We start from the raw sequence: 19,590 nt of genomic DNA on the forward strand, positions 1-19,590 counted from the left end.
AATGTTAAGGGGGTTAGCAGGTCTCAGAGTAATATATAGAAGGCTGACTGGCATATCTGGAACTAGTAAAGCCTCATGAATTAAAATTTACTCAAGTTAAGCCAAGTGGTTTTATTGTCATTCCAACCATGTGCAGTAGTACACAGTGAAACAAGACGATGTTTCTCCAAGACCATGGTGCTACATATGACATATAACAGACAATCAACACAGGACTACATAATGTGCAATCTGCAAAAATTGCAAAAAACCAAAACAAAGACAGTGAAACACCAGACAGAACAGAACAATACAGACAGAACAGTGCAGTAGAAATGAGATGAGATAGATGAGATAGCCTTTATTTGTCAGTTGCAGGACTTTTGCCCACAACCGAGATGACAGACCTTGCCGACCGTACATACAATACACAAACATCACATTGGGGAGACAGGTCAGGCTAGGTAGCGAGGAAAAAAACATCGAAATGTGTAACACAAAAGAATAATACAGGAATGCACAGATATCAACACACCATAGCACAATAAACACAGACAAGCAACATGGGAAAGAGTTCCAGTGTGTACATCTGATCTGGGACCGCTGCAATCTTACGACTGCGCCTCCAGCTGACCCGATGTCCACATCAGAGGGGAGGTAAGCGTTGGAGGTGGCGTTGGATCCGGGGTAGGGAGGGTGATGCGTCGGTGAGTGCTTATCAGTATCAGTATATGTATGTGTGTGCGTGTCCAGAGTTCAGCTGAGACAGTGTCCTTCGCCCTGCCAGGCTAAGTAAACAGTCTTCCAGCCAACCCAGGTGGCCTTGCATGGAATGGGAAGGAACAGACTAAACACAGTCGTTATCAGGGTGTTTTGTTCAGCTCCGGCCTTGCAGCTGGCGCCAAAGGGGTATCCGCATAAGTGATGTTATTTTTTTACTTTAGTGCGAACAGCTCATATGAATTTCAAAGCAGTTCTACAGTCCAACACTGGTCTCTCAATCTCCCGTTGGAGAGCCGTGAGCTTCGCCATACTTGCGTTCTGTGATGTTGTCACTTCTTGTGCTCAAGGAGCCAATTTCTGAGAACTCACGGCAGTGTGCCTCCCCGAGATGTCATCCAATTTTGCGCCCAGAGATGTTATTCCGGGCTAGCCCTTCTGAGATGTATCCAGTCTGTGGTCAGAGATCTTATTCTGAGTATTCACAGCAGCCGTAGCCTCTCCAAGATCTTATCCGTGCTGACTCAATGAGCCCATTTTGAGAAACTCACGCCTCTCCCATCGTTCCAATCCCAGCGGGCAGCCTTGTGGGGGTTTGAACAGCCGGTTCCGCTTTCTTAATTCTTCGATAAGTCAGGGCCAAGCCAGCTCCGATCAGCCAGAACCCTGTTATCATGGTTCCGAATAGGTAGATATCTTCACCACTCAGGCTCACCCAAGCCCAAACTTCTCGTTGAGAAAGGGGTGTCAATTGCATTTAGGGACCAGTTGATCCAATCCATAATTCCTCTTTTAGGTTTTAGAGAACGGACTGTGAGAGAATGTTCCAGGGAAAATACAAAAAAACACAAGACTAGACAAGGACATAAGCAGGGAAGATAAGGGAGAGGGGAAAAAGTGCGTCCGCCTCCTCCGAGAGCCAAAATGAGGCGGTGTCTGTGCAAAAGAATGAGTATTGTGCAAAAAGTCTTGCTTTGCGGATGCAGCGGGTGCAATAAGTGTCTGTGATGGAAGGTAGAGAGGCTCCAATGATCTTCTTAGTGTTCTCAATATCCGTTGCAATCCGAAATTGAATTATTTGAAAGTCTACAATTTGTATGAATCCGTGTGGACATGCATAGTAACAGCAAGATGACAATTTGACAGCTGGCAAACAACAAGTGGTCTTTTTCTGGCAGCTTTCTGTGCATTCAAGGTAAAACACACAATGGAGGCTCGTTCTTAAAAGTTATTGTATATATTGTTAGCTTAGTAGTCTATGCAACAGATAATCCATTTTTTCCAATCTGCAAATTTTGCATGCTCCAACAGTAATGATCCTGCATAGTTTAATAGTGGAACATAAAGATTCTTGAAAGTCTGAGAGAAAAGAGGCAGCAGACCCAGATCGGCAATATATTAAAACACCGTACAAAAGCTCATTGCTTCCAATTTTAGTCCTTATCATCTCAAAACTGATATAAGAGCTTCTGAGAACAGTGTGGCATAAAAATGTCTTTTTAAAAATAACAGCATTTCTGCCTCAAAATGAACGGTCTCAGGACACAGTCCTAAAAGATGTGCAACTTCATTCTCACGCTGTCATATCTTAGAGATAAACATAAAATCCAACTTGTCACAACAGAACAAGTCATTTAAAAGAAAGGACTTGTTAGCAATAGAGCGGGCATTAATCATTTTAGCAGAGAAATACACTGAAGCAGCTGGAGCCAGGTACGGTGACACAAAAGCGAAGCTCCCTTGAATCTGTATTTTCATAAACCCACTGAAACCAACAAAGTAGGACAAGAAAGCCGGCTTGCTTGCTCAGCTTTCTCTGTCGAAGTTTCTGAAGTGAAGTTGGGATCCTAACTTTTAGCAACAGAGGTACACTGAGGTCCGCCGCATGCGCTAACCACAGTGGAAAAACAAACTTGTTTTGATGAGTCTGGAAACTACCCATGACAAATTTGATTGCTACTAGTGAATGGTACTCATATGTCTAATGATGTGAAGAGGCAACCTTTTCATATCAGTGACTTTAGTCTCTGACACAGTTTTGTTCTATCAAATCAAATCAGGAGTTTTTAAGAAGCTGATCATGTTGTCTGCATGTGGTCTTTAATTTGAAATATTCTCTAAGACTTTCCTGTGCCCTTCTTTCTGCCCTCCTCACCTGTTTTGTGTAGTTTGGCCCCCAACACTATTTTGTGGAGCAGATAATTTTTTCTGAAACATTTCTAATTCTGCAGTGCAGCTGGTGGAGCTGCAAACACTTTCTTGAGTAATACAGTTGCACCTAGTTTATTTCCGAAGTTAGTGGTTATTAGTGTTTATTTTTTCTGTCAGTATCAGAAATCCTGAGGTGAATATAAACTGCAAACACACTTGTATGAATTATTTAAGAGTTTTATTGAAAAGCAGCAATCTAAAGTCGTCACATTTAGCTGAATTCTTAAAAAATACAACTAGAAAAGTCATGATAAACTTTAAAAACTGAAAATATGAGGTCCTGCTCTGTTATAAAGAAACAAAGATGAAGCATTTTCAGTTTTACTGCTTGAAGCCAAAGTGCACACATTCACTCCAGAAGTCTCCAGTCTTGTTCTTGTTCTCCTGGTAACGACAAAGCACAAAGATTGAATTACACATGTGATGGTAAATGCAAACCTTTTCTACTCTACTGGAGCACTCAAAGCGCTTTTTATACAACATGCCTCATTTAGCCATTCATACAAACACCTTTTTTCTATGTTTCAGTGTTATAGTTTCTAACATTCACATATTCATACTCTGTTGTGACTTATGAAAAAAAAAGTTGCGGTTTTTTTAACCCAAGAGTTACTTCTTTGTGTTTTATGGAGAAATCTGAAAAGCTTGCATGACATTCTGAGCAGCAGCAGCTATTTATGTTGATGATCACACACAAAGTGGAAACCAGTGATATAGTCAGAATAGCCATGAAAGCAACAGCTCCTTTCAAGACAAAGGAGTCCATGTTATCTGCAGATAAAGGAGGCAAAATAAAATAGTATTCAGCTGTATGAATTTAGAGTGGGAGTAGATATTTTTCTTGAATGTACTTACTTTCAAAGTCCAGCTTTGTCCCGTTTCCAAACACTATGCGTCCACATGAATCAACAGCACAGTAGTAGGTCCCAGCATGAGACAGATTCAGATCCTTCATTGGCAGGTTGTAGACACAGGCGTCTGCTTGTGGGTTAGCTTTCCTCCCACAATGATCATTTTTGCCTCCATAAGTATAAATCAGTCCTGGACGAGATGCTTCTGTTTATAGATAGATAAGATAGATAATTCTTTATTGTCATTGCACAGTCATACATAGTACAGTAGTACAATGAAATTGGAAAAACTGTCCTACGTCGGTACTACATATAACACAACACGACACGATATGACACATCACAACGCAACACAAACAACACAACACAGTATATTAACTTAGAAATAAAAAAGAAGAATAAGTGTTATGTGTATTGCACACTGTTATTATTGCACATTAATTATTATTGCACCTTGTTATAAATATAAATATTACTATTGTTATTGTTTTAAACATTGTTACCTCCCCCTAAAAAAAGTCCAGGCAGGTAGCCAATCAGGTCAGCTATTTGCATTGATTAGGGCTATTGCCCTGTTGTAAAAGCTGTCCTTGAGTCTGTTTGTTCGGGACCTCAGCAGCCTGAACCTCCTGCCAGACGGCAGCAGCTTAAACACCCGGTGTCCTGGGTGTGTACAGTCTCGTGGGATGCTGCGTGCCCTCTTGAGACAGCGAGTGCTGTACAGGTCCTTCAGGGAGGGAAGAGGATGTCCAATGATTTTTGGGCCATATTGATGACCCTCTGGAGTGCCTTTCTGTGTGCTGTGGTGCAGCTGGAGAACCATACACCGATGCAATATGTCAGCACACTTTCAATGGAGCAGCGGTAGAAGACGGTCAGCAGCTCCTTCTTCAGGTCCATTTTTCTGAGGATTCTCAGAAAGTGGAGACGCTGTTGGGCCTTCTTTAAGACCGCAGAGGTGTTAGAGCTCCATTGGAGGTCTGTGTCTATGTGCACACCCAGAAACTTGAAACTGGAGACCCTTTCCACGCACTCCCGTTGATGCTGACAGGCTGCAGCTCGGACTTCCTCCTTCTGAAGTCAACTACCAGTTCTTTTGTCTTGGTGGTATTGAGGTCCAGGTTGTTATCTACACACCAATCTGACAGCCTCTGAACTTCAGCTCTGTACGCCGTCTCATCTCCCCTGAGATGAGCCCCACCACGGTGGTATCATCTGCAAACTTGATGACTGCGTTGTCTGGGTGGGTACTAACACAGTCATGTGTGTACAGAGTGTACAGTAGGGGACTCAGTACACAGCCTTGTGGAGAGCCGGTGTTGAGGCTGAGGGCTGAGGAAAGATGAGGCCCCACTCTAACTCTCTGTACACGGTCTGACAGGAAGTCTCTGATCCAGCGGCAGGTGGTAGAAGGAAGTCCGATTTCCAGCAGTTTAACTATTAGTCTGTCCGGGAGTATCGTATTGAAAGCAGAGCTAAAGTCAACAAAGAGCAGCCTGGCGTAACGGCCCTGCACTTCCAGGTGAGATATGGTGGTGTGGAGCGTTGTAGCAATGGCATCTTCAGTTGATCTGTTAGCTCTGTATGCGAACTGGAGTGGGTCGAGTGTGGGTGGCAGGCAGGACATGATGTGACGTCGGACCAGTTTCTCAAAGCACTTCATTATAACAGGTGTTAGAGCAACTGGTCGGTAGTCGTTGAGGCTGCTAATGTTAGTACGCTTTGGCAGTGGGACAATTGTGGCTGACTTTAGGCACGGCGGGATGCAGGACTGGGACAGTGAAGTGTTGAAGATCTTAGTGAAGACCCCAGCCAGCTGGTCTGCACACTCTTTTAGGACCTTTGCGGTTACCCCATCTGGTCCGGCGGCCTTCCTGGGGTTCACTGCCCTCAGTGTGCGCCTCACCTCATATTCCTGCACTATGAGGCTTGGGCTGCTGCTGCTGTCCGATGTTTTTGCTGCTGCTGCCTCTGGTCCCTTCACCTCAAAGCGTGCGAAGAAGTGGTTCAGCTCCTCCGCAAGCTCCGCATTGCCCTCAGTCAACGTGGTATTGCAAGGTTTGTACCAGTAAACACTATGTTCTTCATAACAGGTCCCAGTGTGTACCGTGCAGTTCAAAGTTACGGAGCCTCCTGGCTGGACGGTCTCAGATGGCGACTGATGGACTAAAGCTGGGTTTTTCAAACCTGCCTCCCTTACTTTGACAGTGATACCCTCTGCAAAAGTTAACACAAATCTATAGCTGCATGCACATTAGTAAGTAGCTGAGTCATTGTTATTCAAATCTGAAATGTTCAAGTTATTTCTTCTGTTTTCTGTATCCAGTTTAAACCGTGGATTGTTCTGGAATTCATCATGAAAAGTGATTTTTGTATCGTACACGTAGAAGGTAGAGATTAGCCTCGGTTTCTGTCCCAGAGTTTGCTTATACCACAAGATCCATGCTGAATCGTCACCTTCATAGAAACAATGCAAACTAACATTTTCTCCAACATCAGCTAAGATAAAAACTTTGTCTTGATAAACAGATGCCTGTGGTTGCAGATGGGTCTTCTGGACTACATTAAAATCAGAAAAAAAGAAAATTACATCATTGCAAAGTCGAGTTTTCAACGACATTAGCTGTTCTTTTGGGATGATAATGAGACGTGGATTTATTCTGATTCGTAATATTACATGATAGGAAAGAATGTAAATACAGCGTAATCCAAATTACTAAAACATAACTCACCTATATTCCCTAAGATCAGACATGTCAGATATGAAGCAAGCGTGAGACATGCCATCGTGTTCAAACTGCTAATCTGAAAGAAAATAATCTTTACCTTCCTCCACTCTTTTGAGATCAGACTGAATCACGTGATCTGCCCCCTATAGGAAACGTGGTCACAGGTTTGCGAGCACTATTTGCTTCTTTGAATAGCACCAAAGACAACATGCACCGATAATATAATTGATTAAAAGGTTTTTGTGTTTCCTTTTTCTAGTCAGGGGGAGGTTTGTGCTCATCATGTTCTCAGGTTGCTCAAACGCTGAAACTAAACACTAATAAAAGCACCAAAATAGAGACACTAGATTAAAAACAAAAGGTGACAGAGCTTTTGTTTCTGTGGCTCCCAGACTCTGGAACTCTCTTCCACTGAATTTGAGATCTTTAGACTCTGTCAGTTCTTTTAAAAAACAGTTAAAAACCCATCTTTTTAAACTTGCTTTTGGTTTATGTTGTTTTATGTTCTAGCTTCTGTGAAGCACTTTTTGATTTTATCTTGAAAGGTGCTATATAAATAAAATGTTACTTTATTTACTTTACATGTATTAAATTCAGCTAAGTGTTAGAACACATCTTATGATATTGTCTTAAAGGAACAAATTCGAAGTTGCTGTGTGGTTTTTGGTGCACTCCACTCATGTGTGAACGTAGCTGAAAGTAGCCGCAGGGAAAACGTACAGGCATACAGTACAGCGAGAGTTTCACTTCTTTAGTAAAGCACCTTTGTTATGCAGGTGTCTTCAACACAGCTTCCCTACTCAAATTCTGAGCAGGCATCACCATCTGACATCAAGGAAACACTCACTATTGCTTTTAAATCATTCTTGAACTTCAAACACTGCTCTCTTCAGTTTTAAGAACTACATCAAAAGGTCCTAATTAATGACGAACAGCAGTCTGTTAGTGAAAACTAAAAAACTAAAATGAAATTCATCCTTAATCACTATAAGAGGATATGATAGGATTAAAGCTGTGCCATAAGGCTGACACCAAGTCTCTTTCGATCAGATTTCATTGCTGGACTGTGTACTGGCTTCACCCTGTGAAGAGTATGTGAAGGTGCAGGTAATCATGCACAGTGCAGGAGAGAACAAACATCACAGGTGGTGTGAAAGATGAGGTTTTTAGAGCTAACAGCCTTTGGCAGTTAGAGATCTTTATCATACCTTCTGTTTAATCTACTTAAACATGCAAAAAGTAATTTTTCTACTTGCATGTGATGCCTAATTTTAATTGTTTTAATTGTTGTCATTTCTTTATGCAGACTTGTAAAGAAGTACAATTTAGCATGTTCTTATAAATTTTGCTCCTGGCTGATTTGGTAGCTTTAAACACTTAATGAAAGGCTGGCATAGTTTCACCTAATGTTTATGCTATAATATAGCATTTATATATCCATCAGTTGCTCTTCTGATGTATGTGTTACAAAGTAGCTTCAAACTAGTGTGTGCTAACTTGCAGGATTGCCAAGGTTATAGTGGAAAGTGCCAGGAGTGGCAACAGGAGAATTGTTTTCTTTGGGGATGGCTGTGCTTACTTGTGCTGCTGCTAAGGCTTCTTTTTGGATTTAACCAGTGTGATCTGCTAAATCTCTACATAAGCAGGTGTTACATGAGCTATTATGGGTTCTTTAGAAACAAATGACCTGAATAAAGCAAGTGCAAAAGTGGAACATGGCAGGGGATACAAAAGAGAAGTTTCTATGCGAACAACACAGTGAAGGACACTTTCCACCCCTCACATGCACTGTTCTCCCTTCTTCCATCTGGCAGACGGTTTCACAGCATCAAAACTGTAATGACCAGACATTGCAAGAACTTTTCCCCCCCAAGCACTCAGAGCCCTCAACTCACTACCACCAAAAGACTGAAAAACACAAACACTTTTACAAACACGTCACAAAATTCACCAAAAGACTCAAAAACAACACAAACTTCCATAAATCTACTACAAACTGGACCCGGGAACAATATGCTTATCTGCACACCTCAGTCACATAGTTACTGTCTTTGTGTATTGTACATAGATATAGTTTGTAATAGTACATTTTTTAGCTCTTATTTTATTATAGTTTTATATCTCTTGGAGATATTTTTTTTTTTATATTCTTATAAATGCACCATGGGGGGCTTGGGGTGAAACGGCATTCCAACAATGTATATTGTTGTACTGACCATAAAGACCTTAAATCTTGAATCTTAAATTAATGACTCAGATTCATGACTGCTTCCTTTGTCCGTCCAGTAACCATGGACACGACCAGTGTCCAGCACCAGTCTGCTTAGCTGGTTGATCCCTCTGTTGTCTCTGCTAGAATTTCCAGCAGTGAAGTTCTGGGATCCAATCTTCTGAATTGCTCATCTCGCAGAAGACAAAGGGAACAGACCCAGAATGTCTCCGGATGTTTCAGTTTATACTTTGTCAAGTGCCCACCTTTCTACCTTAAATATCCAGTCACTGATCTTCAACAACACTTTATAATTTTCTCTCTCTCTCTTTTAACATGGAAAATTTCATTACATTAGAACATTTAGTCATATATGAATAAGCTTCACATAACGATTTATGCAGTTTAGATTTCATTATCACATTCACTTTAGCATAATCCTTTTAATCCAAATACTTTTTCTCTTTAAAACTGTTTGTCAATCACAATTTGAGCCTAAATTAAGCCTGTCTTTAAAATCATACTCACCTTTGCTCAACTTAAATATAATTCTGTGTTTAAACCATTGCAACATTTAAAACTATTCTTCTTGTTCAAAAGTATAATGATGGGTTGGTGACACAGTCCTTCTCAGTCCCAGACATGAATAAAAAGGTAAACTGTGGATCATGTCTACACACCTAAAATCTAGAAATTAGAGAAATCATTTCCACTACTCAATCTGCATTTCTTTGATAACATATTGAGCAGACTTATATTTCTGATTTATCTTTCATTTAAAAAAAAAGATAATCTACATACTAGCAGATAGAAAAGCTTTGTTTTAGCACTCTGACCATTTTTAACACATAAGGCTGGGTGTCAAGTCGTTTTACCACCTCAGCTGTGATGGCAGGGGGCGGCCACGGGGACTTCAATCTCTCACCCAGGTCTGGTTAAAAAAATCTGGTTAATCATAGTTAATATGTTTGTATTGTATTGTAATTTCATTGTATTTACTTTTTTAAAAAATATATCTTTGACTAATATTAAAAGACTAATGCTAAAAGAAAAGAAATCAGGAAAGTGGCAAATACTTTTTTACAGCACTGTTTATAAGCATTTAAATCAAACACAGAGCTGAGTACAGGTTCTACTACATAGAAACACTGAATTTCAGATTCCAGCACACAGGCTAAAAACTGTTTTGTTTGGAACAAAATTGAACTCAACTTAATATAAAGTTGCAAAACTCATATCAGGAAGTTCACAGACAACAAATGTCTTTAGGTTTTTAAATGCTGAAGCCTGTTAAAAATAACAAAAGCACAAAAACGGATAAGAAACTCATCCAGTTCTACTGCTTTACACTAGAGTAGACACATTCAGTCTTGCTGTTGTTACTCTTTCTTCTTGGTCTGCCAGCTCTCGGATCGCTTAAAGCCGCATAATGGATGTCTCCTTCATTGTGCTGATAATAAAATATAAAATATAAACAAGTGGCATAAAATCACTTAAAAGAAATAAAAGACTGAAAATAAATTGAGTCAGTTGTTAACATTTGAATGTCAACACAAAAATTACCTCTGCGTCTGCTGAGGAAAGAGGTGATGTTCTTGGATGAGACTCTAAAAAACAACAGATGAAGTTCTCTAACTATGATGCTGGGTTGATTGAGTTTATATTGATAGTAACAATAGCAGCTGCATTACCTGTGCGTTTGGTGCTGTTTCTCTTGTGGGTCAAATACAATAATAAAGCCATTAAAACACTCAGAAGTGTGGTGAATGCGAATGCTCCGCTCAAGAAATACACAGAGACACAACAGTTCCCCTCATCTGTGGACAGACACCAGGAAACATTATAGATCATCGACTATACTATAATGTACTGTGCAATAATATTACCAAGTTACTCACGCTTAAAGTCCAGCTTGGTCCTGTTTCCAAACAGTATGTGTCCACATGAGGCAACAGCACAGTAGTAGGTCCCAGCATGAGACACATTCAGGCTCTTCATTGGCAGGTTGTAGACACAAGTGTGTGTCTGTGTGTTGGGTTTCCTCTCACACTGATCATTCCTGCCTCCATGGGTGTAAATGATTCTTGGGAAAGACTCTTCAGAGTCTCTGAACCAGTAAACACTGTGTTCTTCATCACAGGTCCCAGTGTGTACTGTACAGTTCAGAGTCACAGAGCCTCCTGGCTGGATGGTCTCAGATGCTGACTGCTGCACTAAAGTTGGCATGTGCAAACCTGAACCCTTTACATCAACGACAGTACCCTCTCCAAACTCAAACATGTAGCCATAAGTTCCACAGTAGTAAATCGCAGAGTCTGAAACTTGCACATTTGTTATCTTTAAGTAGATTTTTCCTTCCTCAGTAGCCGCTGTGAATCGTGAATCACTCTTGAATTCATCATGAAACGTACCATTGGTGTCGTACTTGAACAAAGTAGAAATGAGCTTCAGTTTCTGTCCCAAGTTCAGCTTGTACCAGAAAAACTTTGCCACATCGTTACCGTCATAAAAACAATTCAAAGTCACACTTTCCCCAGTGTTAACAGATATAAAATGTCTTTCTTGATGAACAGACAATTTCAAATCATTTGTGTGAGCTGAAATAAAATGAGAGCCAAGTAAGTACACAGGGCACATGAAGGCATGGCAAAAAGGTTCAGACGGTAGTTTAAAGAGAAACTTACCCATTTGCCCCAGAAACAAACATGTGAGATAAAAAGCAAACTGTTTCGATGTCATCATGTTGTGGTGAATGGAAAGAGTCTCAATCCTGTCTTCACTTTTAAGAGAGAAGAATGCATTTTATTGGCCAACCAGAGATGACTCAGCATGTCCTATTTAGGGAGCTTGATCACATGTCCACTGAGCCCTATAGTGTTAAGCTTTGATTCTGGATTGATGAGAAACAATGTTAATGCTTTTTTATTTGAACATCAAATATTTTATTTACAAATCCAACCCCCGTAGTGTGATTTCTTTATACAGAATTACAAACTAAGACATGCATAAAGAACATAATAGTATTTAAAAATGAAGCACAAGAAGATGTATAGTTATGTAAAGCCGGACAGATTTTTTATTTCACGAAAACTTTTTTTAGTAAAAGGCTTTAAATAAATGTTATCTTTACTCTTAATTTGCTATTCAAAATATTGATTTTGAATAAAATATTTTTAATCTCAAAATTCAAATTCATTTAAAAATTTTTTTTGCAACATTTTTCATTTTGAGGTATTTTCCATGAAATACATGTATTTCACATATGTATGAACTCAGGACTGATATGGGTGCAGACTACAACTTCACAAGGTGATGGGTTCATAAAAATTTGTACTGAACATGCTGTTCATTCTTTGATTCAAAATTTTAACTAATAGGATGCCCTCATGTCATCTCAATACATATTTAGGTGGTTACTGGAACTCATGAAGGCAGGAATTTTAGGGACACACTGATTTTTCCTGCCGCCTACAATGACAGTAGGCACAATTTAAGTTAAATGGACTTTAAGCTTCATGCACAAATATAGTGACAGATGAATGACAGGGAAAGAGAGAGCTTTCAGAATCAAAACAAGTATCCTACAAGTAGCCATCAGTATGTGGGACTGACTCTTAGAGAGGGATTCTTGATGACAATGCTCCAATACCACCAATTATTATTGGTATTTTTGAGTCTGTTCTAAAATTTCGAGTGCAGTGTGTGCCACAAGAAGAGAGATTTATGTTTTGCTGACTTATCTATTAGTCTTTTCTTCTTGTCAGAATTTTCATTTTGTGTTAATTTGCTACCACAATGTTGAACTGTCATGAGCAAGAATTGTGATGTGGTTATGAAAGCTTGCTGATGTCAGCATATGTCCATCCGTTTTCTTAAGCTAATTAAAAGTCATGGATTCCTTGCTGGCTCTCTCAGGGGACGGACCCAAAGGCAAGACTCCAGAGAGAAAGCATAAACTCTGATGATAACTTTCAGTAATGGGATGTACAGTGGCGAGGCTTTGGAGTGTGTGCCAGCCTACGCCAGCCTTTCATTAAGTGTTTAAAGCTACCAAATCAGCCAGTAGCAAAATTTATAAGAACATGCTAAATTACACACCTTTACAAGTCTGCGTAAAGAAATGACAACAATTAAAACAATTACAATCAGGCATCACATGCAAGTAGAAAAATCGCTTTTTGCATGTTTAAGTAGATTAAACAGAAGGTATGATAAAGATCTCTAATTGGCAAAGGCTGTTAGCTCTAAAAACCTCATCTTTCACGCCACCTGTGATGTTTGTTCTCTCCTGCACTGTGCATGAGTACCTGCACCTTGACATACTCTTCACAGGGTGAAGCCAGTGTACAGTCCAGCAATGAAATATGATCGCAAGAGGCTTGGTGTCAGCCTTGCTTCTTAAGGGCGAGTGACATCACAAACAGGTGAGCTTGATTGCTTCAGGTGCGCAAAGGAGGAGGATGGAGATCCCAGAAGGATCCCACTACACATCCATACAGACAGAGAGCGAGGCAGGAGGACTGGAGGACCATGACAGTTGGTGTGATTTATGGAGATGTTTATTCCCTCAAAATTTGTGTGTGAGTATTAGTTTCACCTGTGATTAAGAGGAGCTCATTTTTGATGAAGCCTGGTGAAAGGAGAAGGGTGTCTCAGTGCAATAGTAGCGCTTTGAGCTGAACTCTCTCAACAAAGTATTAATATTCCTGTAAATAGGGAGACAAACTCAGAGACACCAGGAAGAACTAAACTCAAGACTAAACAGTACAAAGCTTCAACTTAAATCAGCTCTTCATACAGATGAAGAAGCATAAATCCACAGCAAAAATCCAAACACTAGACAGAGGGAAGTGTGCAATTGTCTGAATTTGTGCTTTTTGTAACAGCAAATTGGAAACATCTTTTGTTTCCTTTGTGTGTTTTGTTATTATTACTTTAAGGAGGATTCAGTGTTTAAAGTCAATTTAGAATCACACATTCTGTCACACAGTCTGTGGGGGGAAACCGATGCACCTAGAGGAAACCCACCAAGAAAATCACTTTTTTGATGAACAGATGAGTCTGTGGAACTGTGAAACAGGAGTATTAAAATGATAGATTTGGGTTTTGCTGAAACTCTATCCTCACCTTCACTTCTCTTTTCTCTAAGACAAGATTGTTAACGAATGATGTGAAGCCATGTCATCTGTCGCATAAAGGAAAAGCTCACTGAACCTGCAGTTTGTTTGGAAAAGGGACAAACATTAACATCATCAGCATCAACTTTTTTTTTCTTTTTGTTTTGGTCAGAAAAAGTAAAAGAAGAAGACATACAAACAGTAAAACTTTGGCTTTTTTTAAAACAAATCTGACGTGAAATATCTTTATTTCTTGTCCTTTTTAACATCCATTGATTTTTCGGGTTTTGCATCATTTACAGTAAATGTCATCCAGAATTTTCTTGTTCATATGTTTCAGTCTTTTTATCTGCTACAAAAATGTGATGCTATTAGCAACTGCAGTAGCATATGTGTATTGTTTCCACTATGCATTTACAAATATAACACCCTTGCATCCTGTTTAAAACCACAGTGCTTGCTGCACTAAAAGAAATAGAAAATAAAACCTGCATGGGATCAGTAGAGTCCGAAAGCAATAAACACTGTGAGGTGTAACTGTAACCTGTGAGCTGTATGTTAAATTCCCCACGAGGTTCTTAGGACATCAGCTAGTGTATTACCTCAATTCAATTTTTTTTTTTTTTTTTTTATCAGCAACAGCCAGGCCCAGAAGTGTTATGTTTTAAGACTGTTAGTCAATTATCCATCCAATTAAAAAACTGGAGCAGTTTCTCCAGTGTTCTTCTTTTTAGTAATTTTCATCAGGGAGAAAAAGATTTACTTACTCTGGAGTACGTTGCCAGGCCAAATAAATCTCAAAGACATGATCAGTGATTTGAGCCACAGTGTGTGTATTTGTTTACTGTTGAAGTTGCAGAGATTTCATGTCACAGAAAGAGAGAGTGAGTGTATGGCAGATTTTAAACAAGCTTGTAAGTGGATGAAAGAAGGTAGCCACATTACAAAGTTACAGATTAAAAGAAACCTTTTCTTGTTTTATAGGGGATAAGTTAGAAAATGTGGACTTACACAGAACTCAGCCCAACTCTTCAGGAATAAGAAATGAAGAAACAGACTTCACCTTTTATCCTGTATGAATGGCATGTGAAAACAACTGTTGATTGATTGATTGATTGATTGATTGATTGATTATACTTTATTCATCCCGAGGGAAATTGGGTTAAGGCTGCCAGCCGTGCCAGCGCCGTCTTACCCATCCGACCATACATACATTAGCTGACTAATTCAAATAATGTTTGTGGCACTTTAGTTGAAATGCAACCAGTGGTCTGTAAGAACCTTGTAGCTCCTTGAAAAGGCTTCCAGAGTGAAAAGGTTTTGGCTACTTTTGAACAGAAAAAACAGTTTTAGTTTGTGAAATCTGTTCAAGGATGCGGGGAAAGCAGGACCCAAATGCAGGACTCCCTGTAATGAATGCAGTGCTTTTATTTACAGTGAGGTAAATCACAATACATCGATGAACCCCCGTGCACACTCCAGGTGAGTGAGCGTCACGGACTCCCGCGCCGTATCTTTCCCAGTGTCCGTGTCCATGTACCTAGTGCTCACTGCCCAATCCTCCTGGAAAATCACAGAGGCAGCCGCGCAATGATCTAGCGTTGACGAGAACTCAGCCACTCTTCTAAGTAGCTCTCCCAGACAAAGCTGATCAGCTGCAGGTGTGTGTGTGATCATCCTCCTCAACCTCCCGGCGGGACACAATTTTTTCAGTTAGTGTAAAACTCTGGGCTCTAAAAGAGTTTGCGCTGTATTAGGTTCAAATGTTCAATAAAAACATGTATCTCTCATTCATAACGAGAAAGCTTTGTAACTATCCTGGCTAGTGAAGAGTGTGTCATTTACACAACACGAGGTCCGAGGTCCACAGAGCCGTTGAAAAGGCACTGGAGGTCCCTGCATAAGCACGTAAACCTATGAGAAAAAATTCACCAAACTCACACACAGACTGTTTTCCTTCGTGGTGTGTTGATGAAGAATAATGCTGGCACGCGAAAGGACATTTACCCTTTCAGGACCTGAAGCTCAGTAAAGCACTCCTCCGACAGCCACGCCCATCTGTTCTCTGATTGGATTGTTAAAATTTGGATTGATATGACATTGACCAATCACCTGAAAGGAAGAAAAATTGGGTCAAACTTCATACTTGCAAGTTGAAAGTCACACACAGCCAGGGAACTGGAGCGTGGAGTTTTACACATAGTTTTTTGCTTTGTATCTGTAACCAGACCTTAACAAAAATAATTTGCAATTTGTGTAAATAATTTTTACAAACACACACACAAAGAAGACATACACACAGGATGTATGTAGATACAGTAACAATACATTTTCAGTTTACATGGTTGCAAACCTCAGTTCACAGCTACGTATTTGATTTGCAAGTACAAAATATTTATGACCACAATTTGAGCCCATAGACCGCCAACCCAAGGCAGATCACAAACACTCGTGAACCATGGATCCCCAGACTCAATCTTTCCTACAAAATCTTTCAATCTGAAGAGCACATGATGACGAAGACACCTCTTAGAAATCCCCCCCCCCATCTCTTTCCTGTTCAGGGTGCTGTTGTGCACTTTTTACTCTGCTGATGCACAAAAACAATTTAAATAAACAGGTTGGAAAGCTCGGGCTCATTATAAACATATTATTATCAGGAGAACTAAAAAGACAGCAGTGGTTTACTCTTTACAGTCCTTTATTTTTATGATATACTGGAACAAGAGGCTTTCATTGATAGCTGTTGCAAAGAGTTGGAGGTAAAATTTTTCTCTCCAGTACTGTTAAAAATATTACTGTTTTTTACAGCCTGATATCACAGTTGCTCATTACATTATGGAAAAGTCAAATCATGGGTCATCAACATTATTAAAACATTTAAAGTGTGAAGGCTGATCTTTGTTATCCTGTAATTATTATTTTTATTTTTATTTAATGTTGATGAATGACTACACAGGTATGGTGGGTCACATAGAGATAGTTCTCAAAATCTCACAAAAAACAATCACACATCAGCTTTGACACTGAAACAAAGAATGATCCTAACAGCTCTATGTCGTTTGACAGTGTGCCATGTTTAATATTTAAAGTAAGTAGTTGTTTGCCAGTGAATAACAGTATTTGTGTTCATTTTTTTCTGTCTATAAAACAGTACCAGAATAGCTGGGATGGGTATAAACTGGAAATGTACTTGCATGTTTGTTTTTAAAAGCTTCTTCAATAGATTTACTGGAAAGAACATCTCTACAGTTACCACGTTTAGGTCAAATCATAAAACGAAAACTATAGATAAAGGAATTCTGTACTTCGTCTCTGTATAACACAACATTTTAAAACAAAGATGAAACATTTTCAGCTCTTCTGCTTTACACTAAAGTAGACACATTCACTCCATGTCCCATCACGCTGTCTTCTTGATCTGTTTGTTTTGTTCTCCCTTAAAATGTTCTGGTGATCCTAGTAAAGGAAAAAAGTACATCACAAATGTGCTTCTTTGAAGGATAAAAATTGCTGAACCAAAACAGAAATTTTATCTTCATTTTTTGTAGTTACCTCCGAAAAGCTTCCATGAGACTCTGAAAAACAGAAGAAAATCTGTTTAGCATATGACATTCAATGCATGAATCGACTTTACAACAACCCTTACCTGTGAAGTGGATGCTTTTCTCTTTGGTCATTACAAACAATAAGGACATCAAACACAAACTAAGGACACAAGTGAATGCGACAACTCCATTCAGGACATGCACCAAGTAAAGCCATGCCACCTCATCTGCAAATTGAAAGAAAAGAAGAACTTACAGAATCTTCAGCTGTATTATAAGAATGAGCCGAGAATGGAACTGAATATTTTTTTGAACGTGACTCACCTTCTAAGTTGAGTTTGGTCCCGTGTCCAAACAGTATGTGTCCACATGAAGCCACGGCACAGTAGTAGGTCCCAGCATGAGACGTATTCAGGCTCGTCATTGGCAGGTTGTAGACACAAGTGTGTGTCTGTGTGTTGGGTTTCCTCTCACACTGATCATTTCTGCCTCCATGAGTGTAAATGATTCTTGGGAAAGACTCTTCAGAGTCTTTGAACCAGTAAACACTGTGTTCTTCATCACAGGTCCCAGTGTGTACTGTACAGTTCAGAGTCACGGAGCCTCCTGGCTGGATGGTCTCAGATGCTGACTGCTGCACTAAAGTTGGGATGTTCGACCCTGAACCTTTTACATCAATGACAGTACCCTCTGCGAATGTAAAGCTGTACCCATAGCTGCTTGCACAATAGTAAGTAGCAGAGTCTGAAATTTGCAGATCTGTTATCTTTAAGTCAATCTTTCCTTTTTCAAAATTCACTGTGAACCGTGGATCAGTGTTGAATTCATCATTAAACACGGCTTGATTGTCCACTGTGTTGACAGTACAAATGAGCTTTGATTCCTTTCCCAAATTTAACTTATACCAGTAAAGCCTTGCCACATCGTTACCTTCATACAAACAACACAGACTCACATTGCCCCCAGTGTTAGCTGATACAAAATGTCTTTCTTGATGAAGAGACAAGGAGAATTTGAGGTCATTTGTGTGAACTGAAATAAAATGAAAGAACATAAATGAACATTTTAGACACAAGAAAGGACGGTAAAAGTTTCGTACTGCAGTTTTAAAAAACTCACCCGTTTCCCCCAAGAACAAGCATATCAGATAGAAGACAAACTGTGCAGATGTCATCGTGTTCAGACTCTGGCGCTGAATGAAAAGATTCTCAAACCTGTCTTTGCTTTTCAAAGAAGACTGTGTTTGATTGGCCAACCACAAATGACACAGAATGTCCTATTTAGGGAACTTGATCACGTGTCAACTGACACCTATATGTTAAGCTTAGTGTCTGGACTGTTAGGAAACAACATAAATGACGGTAAAAGAAGGCTATTACATTATGACCTATGTTTCTTTTGCAGCACACTTTTTGCAGCACACTAGTGTTAAGTGTTGGGGAGTAATGGAATACATGTAACGGCGTTAAGTATTTAAAATACAAAATATGAGTAACTGTATTCCGTTACATTTACCATTTAAAAAGGTGGTATTCCAAGTACAGTTACTTTGTTGAAATAAATTGATTACAAGGCGGTCTTATCCTGTTTCATATGTTAGGCTATGCTCTCTCTAGTTTTGGTAATTCCACACCAGTGGAAACCCAAACAAAACACACATTAAGAGGCTCTAATGCCTGTGTCTGAATCTCGCAGCCCATGTCACCTCTACTTGCGGCCTGCATAATGACATGAAGAAATGTTTTTAAAAATTATTATTCAAAAAATGATTTAATATGAAGGCAGTAGGCAGAGTGTTACAGGTATAGCTCTAAAGAATGTGGCCTTGTGGGCAGTGTAGTCCGTGCTGCAGGGAGAATGGACTGCTATACCCGTTATGTGTCTGTGAGCGAGGGAGGGAGAACAGAGAAAAGTAAAAGCTGTCACCGACCAGAAAAGTGAGATGGAAGCCTGTAAATATAATAATAACCACTGCAGCCAAAAAGAGTGCCTGACGAGCCCAGTTGTAAGTAAGCTATTAAGACTCGACTGTACACTGTGTTCGTGTTTTCCTCCGAAACAACAAGTTCAGTTGGAGCAGCCTTTCAACGCCTCTCTCTGTCTCTCACTAGCAAAGTTGACCCTGACAACAAAGTAAAGCTAGTTTTCGGTTACGAGCCCGACACAGAACCCGACGTATTAACCAGAGGTCCCTTTACTACGGTTCGGAGCCTTGGACCTGTTTTA

The 19,590-nt window shown here is 39.8% G+C and overlaps 2 protein-coding genes and 1 pseudogene across 2 annotated transcripts; all 3 read right to left on the reverse strand.

Moving 5' to 3' along the window:
• Positions 1-3,259: 3,259 nt before the first annotated feature.
• Positions 3,260-6,548, reverse strand: LOC116316436 (annotated as a pseudogene).
• A 3,345-nt stretch (positions 6,549-9,893) lies between these two features.
• On the reverse strand, positions 9,894-11,455 carry LOC116316468 (immunoglobulin kappa light chain-like). Its single transcript, XM_031735022.2, has 5 exons — positions 11,384-11,455; positions 10,598-11,296; positions 10,391-10,516; positions 10,263-10,306; positions 9,894-10,149 (listed from the first exon to the last, which is right to left on the reverse strand). Exons 1-5 carry the CDS (start codon positions 11,439-11,441, stop codon positions 10,036-10,038), a joined length of 1,041 nt encoding a protein of 346 aa, XP_031590882.1. The 5' UTR covers positions 11,442-11,455; the 3' UTR covers positions 9,894-10,035.
• Positions 11,456-16,446: 4,991 nt separating this feature from the next.
• On the reverse strand, positions 16,447-18,541 carry LOC116316438 (immunoglobulin kappa light chain-like). The gene is made up of 5 exons (XM_039609446.1): positions 18,484-18,541; positions 17,689-18,396; positions 17,466-17,591; positions 17,372-17,394; positions 16,447-17,275 (listed from the first exon to the last, which is right to left on the reverse strand). Exons 1-5 carry the CDS (start codon positions 18,536-18,538, stop codon positions 17,171-17,173), a joined length of 1,017 nt encoding a protein of 338 aa, XP_039465380.1. The 5' UTR covers positions 18,539-18,541; the 3' UTR covers positions 16,447-17,170.
• Between the last annotated feature and the right edge of the window lie 1,049 nt (positions 18,542-19,590).

The sequence above is a fragment of the Oreochromis aureus genome, linkage group 3 (genome assembly GCF_013358895.1).
Source record: "Oreochromis aureus strain Israel breed Guangdong linkage group 3, ZZ_aureus, whole genome shotgun sequence".
NCBI classification, from domain to species: domain Eukaryota; kingdom Metazoa; phylum Chordata; class Actinopteri; order Cichliformes; family Cichlidae; genus Oreochromis; species Oreochromis aureus.